This window comes from Chiloscyllium plagiosum, chromosome 1 (assembly GCF_004010195.1).
Source record: "Chiloscyllium plagiosum isolate BGI_BamShark_2017 chromosome 1, ASM401019v2, whole genome shotgun sequence".
Taxonomy (NCBI): Eukaryota; Metazoa; Chordata; class Chondrichthyes; order Orectolobiformes; family Hemiscylliidae; genus Chiloscyllium; species Chiloscyllium plagiosum.
Genome location: NC_057710.1, coordinates 29,584,317 through 29,599,232, shown reverse-complemented (window position 1 = coordinate 29,599,232; position 14,916 = coordinate 29,584,317). Strand labels below are relative to the sequence as shown.

The 14,916-nt window shown below is 42.0% G+C and overlaps 1 protein-coding gene across 2 annotated transcripts in view; it reads left to right on the top strand.

Annotated features, from left to right (window-relative positions):
- The window catches only part of letm1 (leucine zipper-EF-hand containing transmembrane protein 1), a 91,585-nt gene that overhangs the window by 45,298 nt on the left and 31,371 nt on the right, over positions 1-14,916 (top strand). For both annotated transcript variants that reach the window (XM_043711983.1, XM_043711899.1), the window contains exons 6-8: positions 3,664-3,867; positions 10,739-10,858; positions 11,785-11,916. In XM_043711983.1, the coding sequence (XP_043567918.1) occupies positions 3,664-3,867; positions 10,739-10,858; positions 11,785-11,916 (456 nt within the window). The remainder of the gene's footprint in view (positions 1-3,663; positions 3,868-10,738; positions 10,859-11,784; positions 11,917-14,916) is intronic.

The window sequence follows — 14,916 nt, the reverse complement described above, 5'->3', positions numbered from 1 at the left end:
GACCAGACCTAAAAGTTAAAGTTCTCAATTGGAGCAAGGCAAATTTTGATGGCATGAGGCAAGAACTTTCAAAAATTAATTGGGCGGTGGATATTCGCAGGTAAAGTGAAGCTGGAGGTGGAAAGTCTTCAAAAATGAGATAACGAAAATCCAGAGAGTGTGTTCCTGTTAGTGTGAAGGCAAGGCTGGGAGATGTTGGAAATGCCAGATTACTAGGGCAATTGAGGTTTTGATCAAGAAAAAGAAAGAAGCATACATCAGGTATAGACAGGAGAGATAAAGTAGAAGAGTATAAAGGCAGGAGGAGTATACTTGCAAGGGAATCAGGAGGGCAAAAAGGGGACATGAGATACTTTTTGGATTCTCCACAACCTTATTTGCCAAGGGGATTCTGCAAATACATTAAGGTTAAAAGAGTAACCAGGGAGAGAATGGGGCTCTTTAAGGCAATCCATGTGTGAAACCGCAGGAGGTGGGGGAGATACTGAATGAGTACTTTCCGTTATTGTTTGCTATGAAGAAGGATATGGAAGCTAGAGAATGTGGAAAAATAAACAGCAACACCTTGAAAAATGTCCTACTTTCAAAGGAGGAGGTGCTGGGCATCTTAAAACGTATAAAAGGTGGATAAGACTGATCAGGTGTACCCTGGAACCTTGTGGGAAGCCTAGGAAGTGATTACTGGGCCCCTTGCTTCGGTATTTGTATCATTGATAGCCATGGGTAAGGTGCTGGAAGACGGAGGGTTGGCTAAAGTGGTGCCAACCATTTAAGAAAGGAATAAGGAAAAGCCAGTGAACTATAGACCCGTGAGCCTAACTGGTGCTAGGCAAGTTGTTGGAAGGGATCCTGAGGTACAGGATTTGCGTGTATTAAGAAAGGCAAGGACTGATTACGGATAATCGATGTGGGCTTTGTGTGTGGGAAATTGTCTCACTAATTTGAGTTTTCTGAAAAAATGACAAAGCGGATTGATGAGGGCAGAGCACTGGACATCATAACATGGACTTCAGTAAGGTGTTCAACAAGATTGCTCATGGTAGACTGGTTAGGAAGGTTAGATCATGTGGAATACAGGGAGAACTAGCCATTTGGATACAGAACCAGCTTGAAGGTGGAAGACAGGGTGGTGGAGGAGGGTCGCTTTTCAGACTAGAAACCTGTGACCAGTGGTGTGCCACAAGCAGGTGCAGGGTTAACTGCTTTCTGCCATTTATATAAAATGATTTGGGTGTGAACATAGGAGGTATAATTAGTAAGTTTGCAGATGACCCCAAAATTGGTGTAGTGGACAGCCAAGAAGGTTACCTCCAGAGTATAATGAGACCTTGAGCAGGTGAGGTGCTATCTGAGAAATGAGGGCAGGATTGATACACTTAGAGTCATAGAGAGTTATAGCATGCAAACAGACCCTTCAGTCCAACTCATCCATACTGTCCAAATATTCTAAATAATCTAGTCCCATTTGCCAGCACTTGGCCCATATCTCTGTGAACCTTTCTGATTGATATACCCGCCTTCAACACTTCCTCTGGCAGTTTATTCCATAATCACATCACGGCCTATGTGAAAATGTTTCCCCTTCGGTCCCTTTTTAAATTGCTCCCCTCTCACCCTAGTCTCTGCTCTCTAGTTCTGGACTCTTTCCCCACCCCAGGAAAAGAACCTTTTCTATTTATTCTTTCCATACTCATGATTTTATAAACCTTTATAAGGTCACCCCTCAGCCTCTGACATTCCAGGAATAAAATCCCCAGCCTATTAAGTCTTGTCCTGCAGGAGAGAACCCTTTCAAGTTTCTTAACATCCTTCCTATAGGAGGGAGACAAGAATTGCACACAATATTCCAAAAGTGGCCTTACCAATATCCTGTACAGCTGCAATATGATCTCTCAATTCCGATATGCAATGCTCTGGCCAGTAAAGACAAGCATGCCAAATGTCATCTTCACTATCCTATCTACCTGTGACTCCACTTTCAAGGAACTATAACCCTGTACTCCAAGGTTTGTTCAGCAACCCTTCCCAGGTCCTTACCATTAAGTGTTTAAGGCCTTCCCTGATTTGCCTTTTGAAAATGCAGCAACTCACATTTATCTAGATTCAACTCCATCTTCCACTCCTTGGTCCATTGGCCCATCCGATGAAGATCTTAGTGGTAAGGTTGTGGAGAGTAATGAAGGGGAGCGCCAAGAATCAAAGGGACCATAACGTGCGTGTCCACTGGTTCCTGCAGGCAACAGGACAGATAGAGAAGGTGGCTAAGGCATTTGGGATACTTACTTTCATTAGCTGAAGCAGAAAGTTTGAGCAGGGAGGTTATGCTGAAGCTGCATAAAATGTTGGTCAGGCCACAGCTTGAGTATTGTGTGCAGTTCTGGAATTGACATTGTAGAGGGGGGAATGTGATTGCATTGAAGATGGCACAGAGTAGATATACCTGCATGTTACCTGGGCTGGAGAGTTTCATTATGAAGAGTGATTGGTTAGACTGTGATTGTTGTCCTCGGAGCAGAGGAGATTGAGAGAGGACGTGATTAAGGTGAGTAAAATTGAGGGCATAGTAAGAAAATACAGGAAGGAATGTTTCCCTTTGGAGGGATCAATGACTCGGCGTAGATTTAAATTAAAGGACAGGAGGTTCAGAGGGGATGAGGGTAAATATTTTTTCACCTCGAGGGGAATGAGAATCTGAACTCCCTGCATGTCAGAGTTGTAGAGGCACAAATCCTCATTAGGATTTGTGACATGCAGGGAGTTCAGATTCCCATTCCCCTCGAGGTGAAAAAATATTTACCCTCATCCTCTCTGAATAATATTTAAATGTGCACTTGTAATGCAAAGCCATGCAAGGCTCGAAGCCAAGTGATAGCACATGGGATTAGAATAGTTAGGTGGTTGTTTTGACTGTCCACATACTCTAATGTACCAAAAGGCCACCTTAATGTTGGAGACTTTTGATTTGAACTTTGTCATCTGGCAAAATGCACTGCAGGAACTCTTTAAGACTTATGCAACAGCACCTCCCAAATCTATTATCTTTTGCAGTCTAGAAGAACCAAGACAGCATGTCTATGAGAACATCAGTGCCCCAAGTTCCATTCCAAGTTGCCCACCAATCTTCCTTAAAATGTTGCAATTCCTTCAATATTTGTGGCTGAAAATTCTGGATTATCTACGCAAAGGCATGAAATGTCCCTTCATCACATGGGTTGGAGAAGTTCACACACGTGACTCATCACTATTTTGCAGGACAGTTCGGGATGGGCTATAAATGCTATATGATTTAAGCCAATGAAAAATAAATCCAAATGCTGTAAATGCACAGAGTCATTGCTGTAAATGCACACCAGAAAGCTCAGCCGAGATTTTGTGGTAACCATGATGGTATTATTGTCAGCATTTGTCAATACTCCTCTGCACTTTTTTTTTTGTTTAGCAACTTCTATATTCCAAGTGCAAGTTTAAATATGGAAGTCAGGAAGATGCTGTTGGTGATTCTGACATAGGTCGTCAACATCCCCTTCCCCTGAAGGGATTAATTTCTTTAAACTTTCCTGGTTCGCTATCAAAGAAAATGCTTCTTTGGAAGATTGACTTGATTACATTTATAATCATCTTTTAAATTGTGACAATGCTTGAAGGTAATATTGTTCTGTTTAGGTTCGAGATTCTGGAGAGCGACCGAGTAATGAGGAGATCATGCGTTTCTCTAAATTATTTGAGGATGAGTTAACACTGGATAACTTAACTCGACCACAGCTGGTAGCACTTTGTAAATTGTTGGAGCTGCAGTCAATAGGAACCAATAATTTTCTACGGTTTCAACTGATCATGAAGCTGCGCAGCATTCGTGCTGATGACCAGGTAACAATTGTATAATGTAGAGAAAAATAAAAGTCTGACCAGAGATGATCCATTGACATTAAGAGAATGTATTGTAGAAATTAAAATACTCAATCCTACAACTCATTTAATCAATGAATAATTAATTTGTTTGAATTTATTCAGTTAATCTCTGTAAAACCTTGGGTTTCACTTCAATTTATTATTCTGGGAGGAGGTGAGAGCCAGTCTGAGAGCCAATTGCTATGATAGCTGCAAGAGCCATTCCAGGAATAAATGAGATTTCACACATTTCACAGTATTATTAGCTTTATTCAAACAAGTACAAAATCAGTGATTCACATCTTGCCTATGTTGAAATGCTAGTTTGTGACACGAGTTGACTGAGCACAGGTCTCTTGTTTTGTTCTGTGGTTTGAAATTATTCTGTCTTCAATCTATCATCCTTGTGTGACAAGCCAGAAGAACCAGGCCTGATTAACTCAGAGAGTAGCTGCAACACGCAAACTAGGGATCGAAGACACAAAGTCCGATAGCACAGAGACAGACCCTTTGACCCAAGCTGGACCATGCCAACCAAAAATGTCCATCAATGCTAACTCCATTTCCTTGCACTTGGCCTGTATCTTCTAAATTTTTCGTATCCATGTATTTGTTCAAATGCCAACTGCCTTAACCACTTCCACTAGCAGCTCATTCCACATGGATGTCAACCTCTGTTTTTTAAAAAAAAAAAGTTGCTCCTCAGGTTCCCTTTTATTCTTTCCCATCTAACCTTAAACTGATACCTTGTACTCCTCGATTCCCCAACCCAGAAAAAGACTTCGTGCATTCATCCTATCTATGCCTCTCATGATCTTATACACTTCTGTGAGATCCCCCCTCCGTCTTCTCTGCTCAAAAGAAACAAGTCCCAGTTTGTCCAACTTCTCCTTATAACTCAGACCTTTGAGTCCTGGCAACATCCTTATAAGTTTCTTCTGCAAAATCTTTCCAGTTTAATAACTTCCTTCCTATAACAAGGTGACCAAAACTGAACACAATATTTCAATTGCAGCTTCACCAATGTCCTATACAACTTCAATAAAAGTTGTCAACTTTTAAACTCCCTGACTGATGAAGGCCAGTGTGCCAAAAGACTTCTTTACTGCCATGTCTACCTGTGAGTCCATATTGAGAAAACTGTGCACCTGAACTCCAAAGTTCCTCTGTCCCTCTACACTCCTTAAGGCCCGACCATTCACCAAGAAACTCCCACCTTGACTTGACTTTCCAAAATGCATGACCTCACACTAATCGATATTAAACTCCAATTGCCATTTCTCAGCTCAGTACCCACAGCTGATGAAGGTCCTGCTGCAATTTCTGATAACCTTCCTCACGGTCCATGATACCTCCTATTTAGTGTCATCTCTAAACTTCCTAATCATGTCTTCTACATACTCATCGAAATCATTGATATTGATAACAAACAGCAATGGGCCCAGCACCAACCCCTGAGGGACTCTGCTAATCACAGGCGTCCAGGCCGACAAGCATCCTTCCACTATAACCCACTGCTTCCTGCCATCAATTGTGTATCGAATTTGCCAGCTCCCCCTGGATTCCATTGATCTAATCTTCCAAAGCATGTGGAACATGATCAAAGGCCTTATTGACATCCATAGAGACTACACCTACTGCCCTGCCCTCATCAACCTTCCTGGTCACTTGGAGTTATGACTCTAAGTCATAGAGATGTACAGCATGGTCCAACCTGTCCATGCCAACCAGATATCCCAACCCAATCTAGTCCCACCTGCCAGCACCTGGCCCATATCCCTCCAAACCCTTCCTATTCATATACCCATCCAAATGCTTCTTAAATGTTGCAATTGTACCAGCCTCCACCACATCCTCTGGCAGCTCATTCCATACACTTATCACCCTCTGCGTGATAAGTTGCCCCTTACGTCTCTTTTATATCTTTCCCCTCTCACCCTAAACCCATGCCCTCTAGTTCTGGACTCCTTGACCCCAGGGAAAAGACTTTGTCTATTTATCCTATCTATGCCCCTCATAATTTTGTAAACCTCTATAAGGTCACCCCTCAGCCCCAGCCTGTTCAGCCTCTCCCTGTAGCTGAAATCCTCCAACCCTGGCAACATCCTTGTAAATCTTTTCTGGACCCTTTCATCAAAGAATTTCGAACAAATTTGTGAGGCATGATCTCACCACACACAAAACCATGCTGACTATCCTAATCAAATCCTGTCTTTCAAAATGCATGTATATCTTATCCCTCAGATACTTACCAACCACAGACATGAGATTTACTGGTCTATAATTCCCAGGTTTTTCTTTGCAACCCTTCTGGAATAGGGGAACACCATTCACTATCCTCCAGTCTTCTGGGACCTCATCCGTGGCTAACGATGATGCAAAAATATCAGCCAGGACCCCACAATTTCTTCTCGAGCCTCTTGCAGTGTTCTTGGATATATCTGGTCGGGACCAGGAACTTTATCCACCTTAATACTTTCTAACCCATCCATCACCACCTCCACTGTGATGCAGATATGGAGAAAGTGAGGACTGTAGATGCTGGAGATCAGAGCTGAAAATGTGTTGCTGGAAAAGTACAGCAAGTCAGGCAGCATCCAAGGAGCAGGAGAAAACATCGATTCTCCTGCTCCTTGGATGCTGCCTGACCTGCTGCACTTTTCCAGCAACACATTTTCAGCTCTGTCCCTGAGATATGACCACTTCCCCAAGTTTCTAAGTCGTCTTGTCTTTCTCCATGCTCAACAGAGAAGAGAAATATTCACTGAGGACTTTGCCCATCTCGCCCATCTCCCACGGTTCTATAGATAAATGTACAGTTTGGTCCATGAGGGGTCCTATTCTGTCTTTCCTTTAATATACTTAACGAACCTCTTTAGATTCACCGTAATCTTTTGTCCTCCTGATTTCCTTCAGTAAACTCCTGTATCCCCAATATACCTCAAGGGATTCCCTGCACCTGAGCCATATCTCCTATTTTTTTTTCTGTCAAAGCCTCAATATCTCTCGTCGTCCACGGTTCCCTATACCTGTCAGCCTTGCCTTTCACCCTCACAGGAGCATATAGATATTGAACTCTAGCTATCTCACTTTTTTAAAGGCCTTCCTCTTGCCGGAGGTGTCTTTGCTTACAAACAAACCACTCCAATGAACCCCTGCAAGCTGCTGTCTAATTGCATCAAAATTTGCCTTGACCCAATTTAGAATCTGTGGGCCAGTTTTGTCCCTCTCCATAAGTCAGTTAGAGTTCAGGATGTGCCAGTGCCACATGCTAGTGAGAGTAAGAACAGAAGGATATGGCAGGCGAATGCGTGGCTAAAGAACTGATGCAGGGAGCAAGGATTCAGATTTATAGATCACTGGGTCAACCTTGAACATGACAGGGAGCACAGCAGTTCAGGCAGCATCCAAGGAGCAGTAAAATCGACGTTTCGGGCAAAGGCCCTTCATCAGGAATACAGGCAGAGAGCCTGAAAGGCGTCCAGTCTCCCCAATGTAGAGGAGACCGCATCGGGAGCAACGGATGCGGTCTCCTCTACATTGGGGAGACTGGACGCCTCCTAGCAGAGCGCTTTAGGGAACATCTCTGGGACACCCACACCAATCAACCATACCGCCCTGTGGCCCAACATTTCAACTTCCCCTCCCACTCTGCCGAGGACATGGAGGTCCTGGGCCTCCTTCGCTGCTCCCGCACCACCAGATGCCTGGAGGAAGGACGCCTCATCTTCCACCTCGGAACACTTCAACTCCAGGGCATCAAGGTGGACTTCACCAGTTTCCTCATTTCCCCTTCCCCCACTTCACCCCAGTTCCAAACTTCCAGCTCAGCATTGTCCCCATGATTTGTCCTACCTACCTATCTTCTCTTCCACCTATCCACTCCACCCTTCTCCCCCACCTCGACCTATCACCTTCATCCCCTCCCCCACTCACCTATTGTACTCTATGCTACTTTCTCCCCACCCCCACCCTCCATTATCTCTCTACCCTTCAGGCTCTCTGCCTGTATTCCTGATGAAGGGCTTTTGCCCGAAACATTGATTTTACTGCTCCTTGGATGCTGCCTGAACTGCTGTGCTTTTCCAGCACCTCTCTAATCTAGACATTAAGTGTGTAAGTCCTGCTAAGATTTACGTTCCCAAAATGCCACACCTTGCATTTATCTGAATTAAACTCCATCTGCAATTTCTCAGCCCATTGGCCCATCTGATCAAGATCCTGTTGTAATCTGAGGTTACCCTCTTTGCTGTCCACTTCACCTCCCGTTTTGGTGTCATCTGCAAACTTGCTAACTGTACTTCTTATGCTCACATCCAAATCATTTATGTAAATGACAAAAAGAAGAGGATCCAGCACCGATCCTTGTGGCACTCCACTGGTCACAGGCCTCCAGTCTGAGAAACCACCCTCCACCACCACCCTCTGTCTTCTCCCTTTGAGCCAGTTCTGTATCCAAATGGCTAGTTCTCCCTGTATTCCATGAGATCTAACCTTGCTAATCAATCTTCCATGGGGAACCTTGTCAAATGCCTTAGTGAAGTCCATATAGATCATATCTGCCACTCTGCCCTCATCAATCCTGTGAGTTACTGCTTCAAAAAACTCCATCAAGTTTGTGAGACATGATTTCCCATACACACAGCTATGTAGACTATCCCAAATCAGTCCTTGCCTTTCCAAATACATGTACGTCCTGTCATTCAGGATTCCTTCCAACAACTTGCCCACCACATGTCAGGCTCGCTGGTCTATAGTTCCCTGGCTTGTCCTTACCACCCTTCTTAAACAGTGGCACCATGTTAGCCAACCTCCAGCCTTCCAGCACCTCACCTGTGACTATTGATGATACAAGTATCTCAGCAAGAGCCCCAGCAATCACTTCTCTAGCTTCCCACAGAGTTCTGGGGTACACCTGATCCGGTCCTGGGGATTTATCCACTTTTAGGCATTTCAAGACGTCCAGCACTTCCTCCTCTGTAATATGAACATTTTGCAGAGTGTCACCATCTGTTTTCCTACAGTCTATATCTTCATATCCTTTTCCACAGTAAATACTGATGCAAAACACTCGTTTAGTATCTCCCATTTTCTGTGGCTCCACACAAAGGCCGCCTTGCTGATCTTTGAGGGATCCTATTCCCTCCCTAGTTACCCTTTTACCCTTAATGTATTTGTAAAAACCCTTTGGCTTCTCCTTAATTCTATTTGCCAAAGCTATCTCATGTCCCCTTTTAGGTCTCCTGATTTCCCTCCTACTTCCTTATACTCTTCTAAGGATTCACTCGATGTATCCTGTCTATGCTTCCTTCTTTGTCTTGACCAAACCCTCAATTGCTTTATTCATCCAGCATTCCCAATACCTACCAGCCTTCCCTTTCACCCTGACAGGAATATACTTTCTCTGGATTCCCGTTATCCAATTTTTGAAGGCTTCCCATTTTTCAGCTGTCCCTTCACCTGCAAACATCTGCTCCCAATCAGCTTTTGGAAGTTCTTGCCTAATACCGTCAAAATTGGTCTTTCTCCAATTTAGAACTTCAACTTTTAGATCTGGTCTATCCTTTTCCATCACTATTTTAAAATGAATAGAATTATGATCGCTGGCCCCAAAGTGCTCCCCCACTGACATCTCAGTCACCTGCCCTGCCTTATTTCCCAAGAGTAGGTCAAGTTTTGCACCTTCTCTAGTCGGTACATCCACATACTGAATCAGAAAATTGTCTTGGACACACTTAACAAATCCCTCTCCATCTAAACCCTTAACACTATGGCAGTCCCAGTCTATGTTTGGAAAATTTAAATCCTCTACCATAACGACCCTATTATTCTTACAGATAGCTGAGACCTCCTTACAAGTTTGTTTCTCAAATTCTCTCTGACTATTAGGGGGTCTATAATACAATCCCAATAAGGTGATCATCCCTTTCTTATTTCTCAGTTCCACCCAAATAACCTCCCTGGATGTATTTCCGGGAATATCCTCCCTCGGCACAGCTGTAATGCTATCCCTTATCAAAAACGCCACTCCCCCTCCTCTCGCCTCCATTTCTATTCTTCCTGTAGCATTTGTATCCTGGAAATTAAGCTGTCATTTTTGAGATTTCTTGTTAATAGACTAGTTTAGAATATCATCTTTGCTCATTGGTTAAGGGTAAGGGAGGTATACTGTTGACATGTAAAAGACTTGGTTTGATGTGAGCTTGCTTTTTTGTCCTTTAAAAGGCTGCATGTTCATGTTCTGTGATATAAAGCTAAGTGTAGGAGTGCAGTCATTCGTGGGTCAAGTGGTATGTAGGTGTCGCACATTGGTGACCATTAAACAGAATGCATTTTGAATCCTCACTTGTTTTATCAAACAAAATTAAACATACTTTATGAAACTGAACTTAATTAATTGACTTCTGTGCATGAGCTTCACCTTGATGTACTTCTTATCAAATTAAAGTAGTCCAGGATCCAGGTTTTATTTGAATAGAACAATCATAAATCTATGTTCTCAATTTAAATATAATTCATATTTTCAAACATGTGAGCATTCATCTGAGGATTTACTTTCTGGCTATCTCTCTCCTACTCATAAGCCCAAGGCGTTCTTGCTTGGGGAACCATCCATTCCAGTACCTATCATAAATTAATATTGTGGTTGAAAATGAAATATTGGCAAATAGTAGCTGCTTGGGTGGCGTCTGTGGAGACGGTGTTAATTTTTCAGGTTGACTAACTTTATTCTCACACTTCCGCCCATTCTCTGTTGATTTAACTTTATGTTGCAGTTCAGTTGGATTTGTTTTGCTCGCTTATGGATGGTTTGTTTAAACTGGAAAATCTCAATCTGTTTTGCCTACAGTTGATTGCAACAGAAGGAGTAAATACACTGAATGTAAATGAGCTGCAGGCAGCTTGCCGGACCCGGGGAATGAGAGCACTCGGGGTGACTGAAGCGCGCTTACAAGAGCAACTTAAGCAAGTAGGCAAATCATTACTATTATTTTTAATTATCAGTAATGGTGTCATGACCTGTAACCCAAGACAGTTTTGTGAAAAAGTAACCAAAAATTAGCAATGTGAAATTTATCTAAACATGGATTTCACTGTCACAGTTACACCCCAGTTTCTTGAAGGGAAATCCTATACACCAATCCTGAATAGTAACTGAGTAAATGTTGAGAATGTTTTTCTTTCATGCACTTGCGCCAGTTATCTACAGTACAATTTTCATAAAGGATGAAGTTACAACTATCTTGGGAAGCTATGAGTAATTGAAGAGGTCTATGAGGACCATAAGCATAATAAGGAAGCTAATGGAATATATTTTAAAAATATGCTGCGAGAGATTTGCGAGAAAAATGGTTTTGAAAGAATCGTCAAACAAGTGTTTGGCAAATTTACTCAGAAATAATTCTTAGAACTTAGATTATCCTTGAGAGTAAGCCCCTTTCTCCCTGTGCCTGTTCAGAATCGAACTGTAGCTCAAAGGTTCACCTGAGAAATTAATGGGGCAAAGAGCTCTGCACATATTTTAACACTAACCCATTCTGTATTGATTTTCAGCTTACATTTTTTAATCTGGCACCCACGTAAATTTTCATACTGTCAGTATGTTAGTTATGTAGACACAACTTGCTGGCAATAATTTTAAAAGCTACTAGCACCCCTATCAGTAAAAATGAATTTGAACATGCACAAAAAAGTGGCCTTTTATCTGAGTAGTAAGTAAATTTTGAAGTCCAAGATGTCAATATTATACCACGCTTTAATGGTTGAATTTTTACTCAGGTTAGACGCTTTTGAAGTATTTAGTTGAGAAGTGTACCAACTAACACACGTGTGTTGGTTTATTCTGCTTAAACTATTCTTGTGTTTCAACTAAAGCCTGCTGTCTTTTTCTTGCAGTGGTTGGAGCTCCATCTGAACCAGCAGATTCCAACATCACTCTTGCTTTTGTCCAGGGCTATGTTCCTTCCAGATACCCTTTCACCTGCTGATCAGCTTACAACAACTTTACAGACGTTGCCAGATAGTGTGGTAAGTGATTTGCCCACATTAGAACTGCATATTTAAGCAATTGTTTAATACTAAATCTTTTAAGTATTCTTTGTTTTTGTGCTTAAGATGTGTTGGATGCAATTACATTTTAATCATCATATTGTGAAGTGTTATGTTTTTGGCTGTTCCTAATGTCAGGTGCTCTGTTTTCTTCCCACTATCCAAAGATGTGCAGGTTCAGTGAATTGGCCATGGTAAATTGCCCATAGTGTTCAGGGATGTGTAAGTTAGACAGAGGTACATGTGGGATGATAAGTTATGGATCTGAGTGGTTACTCTTTGGAGGGTTAGTGTGGACTTACAAGGCTAAATGGTCTCTTTCCACACTCTAGGGATTCTATGATTTCTATGAAAAGGAAAAGCTCTCAAAAAGTAGGCTGTGAAATGTCAAACTGTGGTGCAAAGGAAGAGCATAGAAAAGCCAGAATGAGGTATAAAGTGCAGGATTAGGGAGGTCATGTTGCGGCTGTACAAGACATTGGTTCAGCTACTTTTGGAATATTGTATGCAGTTCTGGTCTCCTTCCTATCGGAAGGATGTTGTGAAACTTGAAAGGATTCAGAAAAGGTTTACAAGGATGTTGCCAGGGTTGGAGGATTTGAGCTATAGAGAGAGGCTGAAAAGGCTGGGGCTGTTTTCCCTCGAGTGTTGGAGGCTGAGGGATGATCTTATAGAGGTTTACAAATGATGAAAAACAATGGACCTAGCATCAATCCTTGTGGCACACCACTGATCACAGGCCTCCAGTCTGAAAATCAACCCTCCACCATCATCCTCTGTCTCCAAATGGCTGGTTCTCCCTGTATTCCATGAGATCTAACCTTGCTAACCAGTCTCCCATGAGGAACCTTGTCGAATGCCTTCCTGAAGTCCATATAGATCATGTCTACCACTCTGCCCTCATCAGTCCTCTTTGTCACTACTTCAAAAATCTCAATCAAGTTTGTGAGACATGATTTCCCACGCACAAAGCCATGTTGACTATCCCTAATCAGTCCTTGCCTTTCCAAATACATGTACATCCTGTCCCTCAGGATTCCCTCCAACAAATTGCCCACCACCGACATCAGGCTCACCGGTCTATAGTTTCCTGGCTTTTCCTCACCACCCTGCTTAAATAGTGGTACCATGTTTGCCAACCTCCAGTCTTCTGGCACCTCACCTGTGACTATCGATGATACAAATATCTCAGCAAGAGGCCCAGTAATCATTTCCCTAGCTTTCCACAGAGTTCTCTGGTACATCTGATCATGTCCTGAGGATTTATCCACTTTTATGCATTTCAAAAAATCCAGCACTTTCTCCTCTGTAGTATGGACATTTTTCAAGATGTCACCATCTATTTCCCCACATTCGATATCTTCCATGTCCTTCTCCACAGTAAACATCAATAAACACTGATGCAGACTATTTGTTTGCTATGTCCCCCATCATTGAACTATTTCAAGTATATATTGACCCTTTTTAATCCTGTTCAGACAAGCTTAATCTGCATAGCAGAAATGCACAAGTCAATTCTCTGGCCCTTCCAAAGGCAATTCTAAAGATTCTGTTTTTTTTAATTTGGAATTATATGTGTTTGAAAAATACAGAGGCCTGAAACTTCATCTTGAATGTGCTTTTCAAATCCAAACATGTGCTGTTTAGCTGCATTGGTCATACTAAATTGCCTTTAGTGATCAGGGTTAGCTGCATTAGTCAGAGTAAATGTAGGGGAATGAGTCTGGGTGGGTTGCTTCTCGGAGGTCGGTGTGGACGTATTGGGCCGAATGGCCTCTTTCCGCACTGTCGGGATTCTAAGTCTTTTAAATTTTCTTTAACCAATAATGGTGATGTTCAATTGGCAGCCACTTCTTGACCTGCATTCCATGCACTAAAGACCAAAAATAAAACCCATGAATGATATTCAATCCATTGTGCCTGCGCTCATGGTTTGAAAGAGGGTATCTAGTTAGTCCCTCCTGTACAGTTTCCCTATAGTTTTGTTAGTGTTCCCCTTGGATATTAATCGAAGTTGTTTTCTGGAAATTATTGATTTTACTTCCATTATCCCAAATGATGACTCTGTGCAATCTTCTATGCTATAGTAGCATTTTAATACATTGTAGGTTGTTTCAAATTCCAGGATTAAAAGCAACATTAGCTGCATGGGTGTAAAATTGGTTAATGGACAGAAAGCAGAGGAGTGATGAACAGTTGTTTTGCAGATTCTGTGCAAGCATATAGTAGTGCTTCGTTGGGTCAGGAATCAGAATGCTTTTTTTATATACATCTCTCACACGTGGTGCAATTCAATTCAATTCTTTCCTCCTCTCATCTCTTGTTGTTTTACCAGTGACCTTAAATTGGAGTCCTCTTGTTACTGATCATTTTGCCATTGGAAACAATTTCTCCTTATTTACTCTGTTACAACCTGACGTGATTTTGAGCACCCTATCTAATCTCTCTGCACTCTTTTTAAACTTTTAAGGAGAAAAATCCCAGTTTCTCCATTATTTCCACACGACTAAAGTATTTCAACCCTGGTATAATTCTAGTGAAGTTGCTTTGCACCTTTGCTTTGATATTTTTTACCATTTTAAGGTCAGAGTTGGCCATGTAATTCAGTAGTCTTTTTAGTAAAGGTTTCACATCACTTTCTTTCTTTTGCTTTTGCTGCCATGATTTTAAAAATGAAGGATCTCTGTTGTCTTTGCAAACTTTTCCCACTACCTTCAATGACTTATTTACCAAAACCCAACAGTGTATCTCTTTGTGCATCGTGTTATATCATTTGATCGTTTCAATTTAGATGGTACTGGTAATATTGCTGAAAGAGTAATCTAGAGGCCCAGGCTAATTCTCTGGGGACATGGATTCAAATCCCACCGTGGCAATTGGTAGAATTTGTTAAGTTAATGAATCTCAGATATAAAGCTAGTCATCAGTGGTGACAATGAAGCATTTATTGATAGCTGTAAAGGCTTATCTAATTATTTA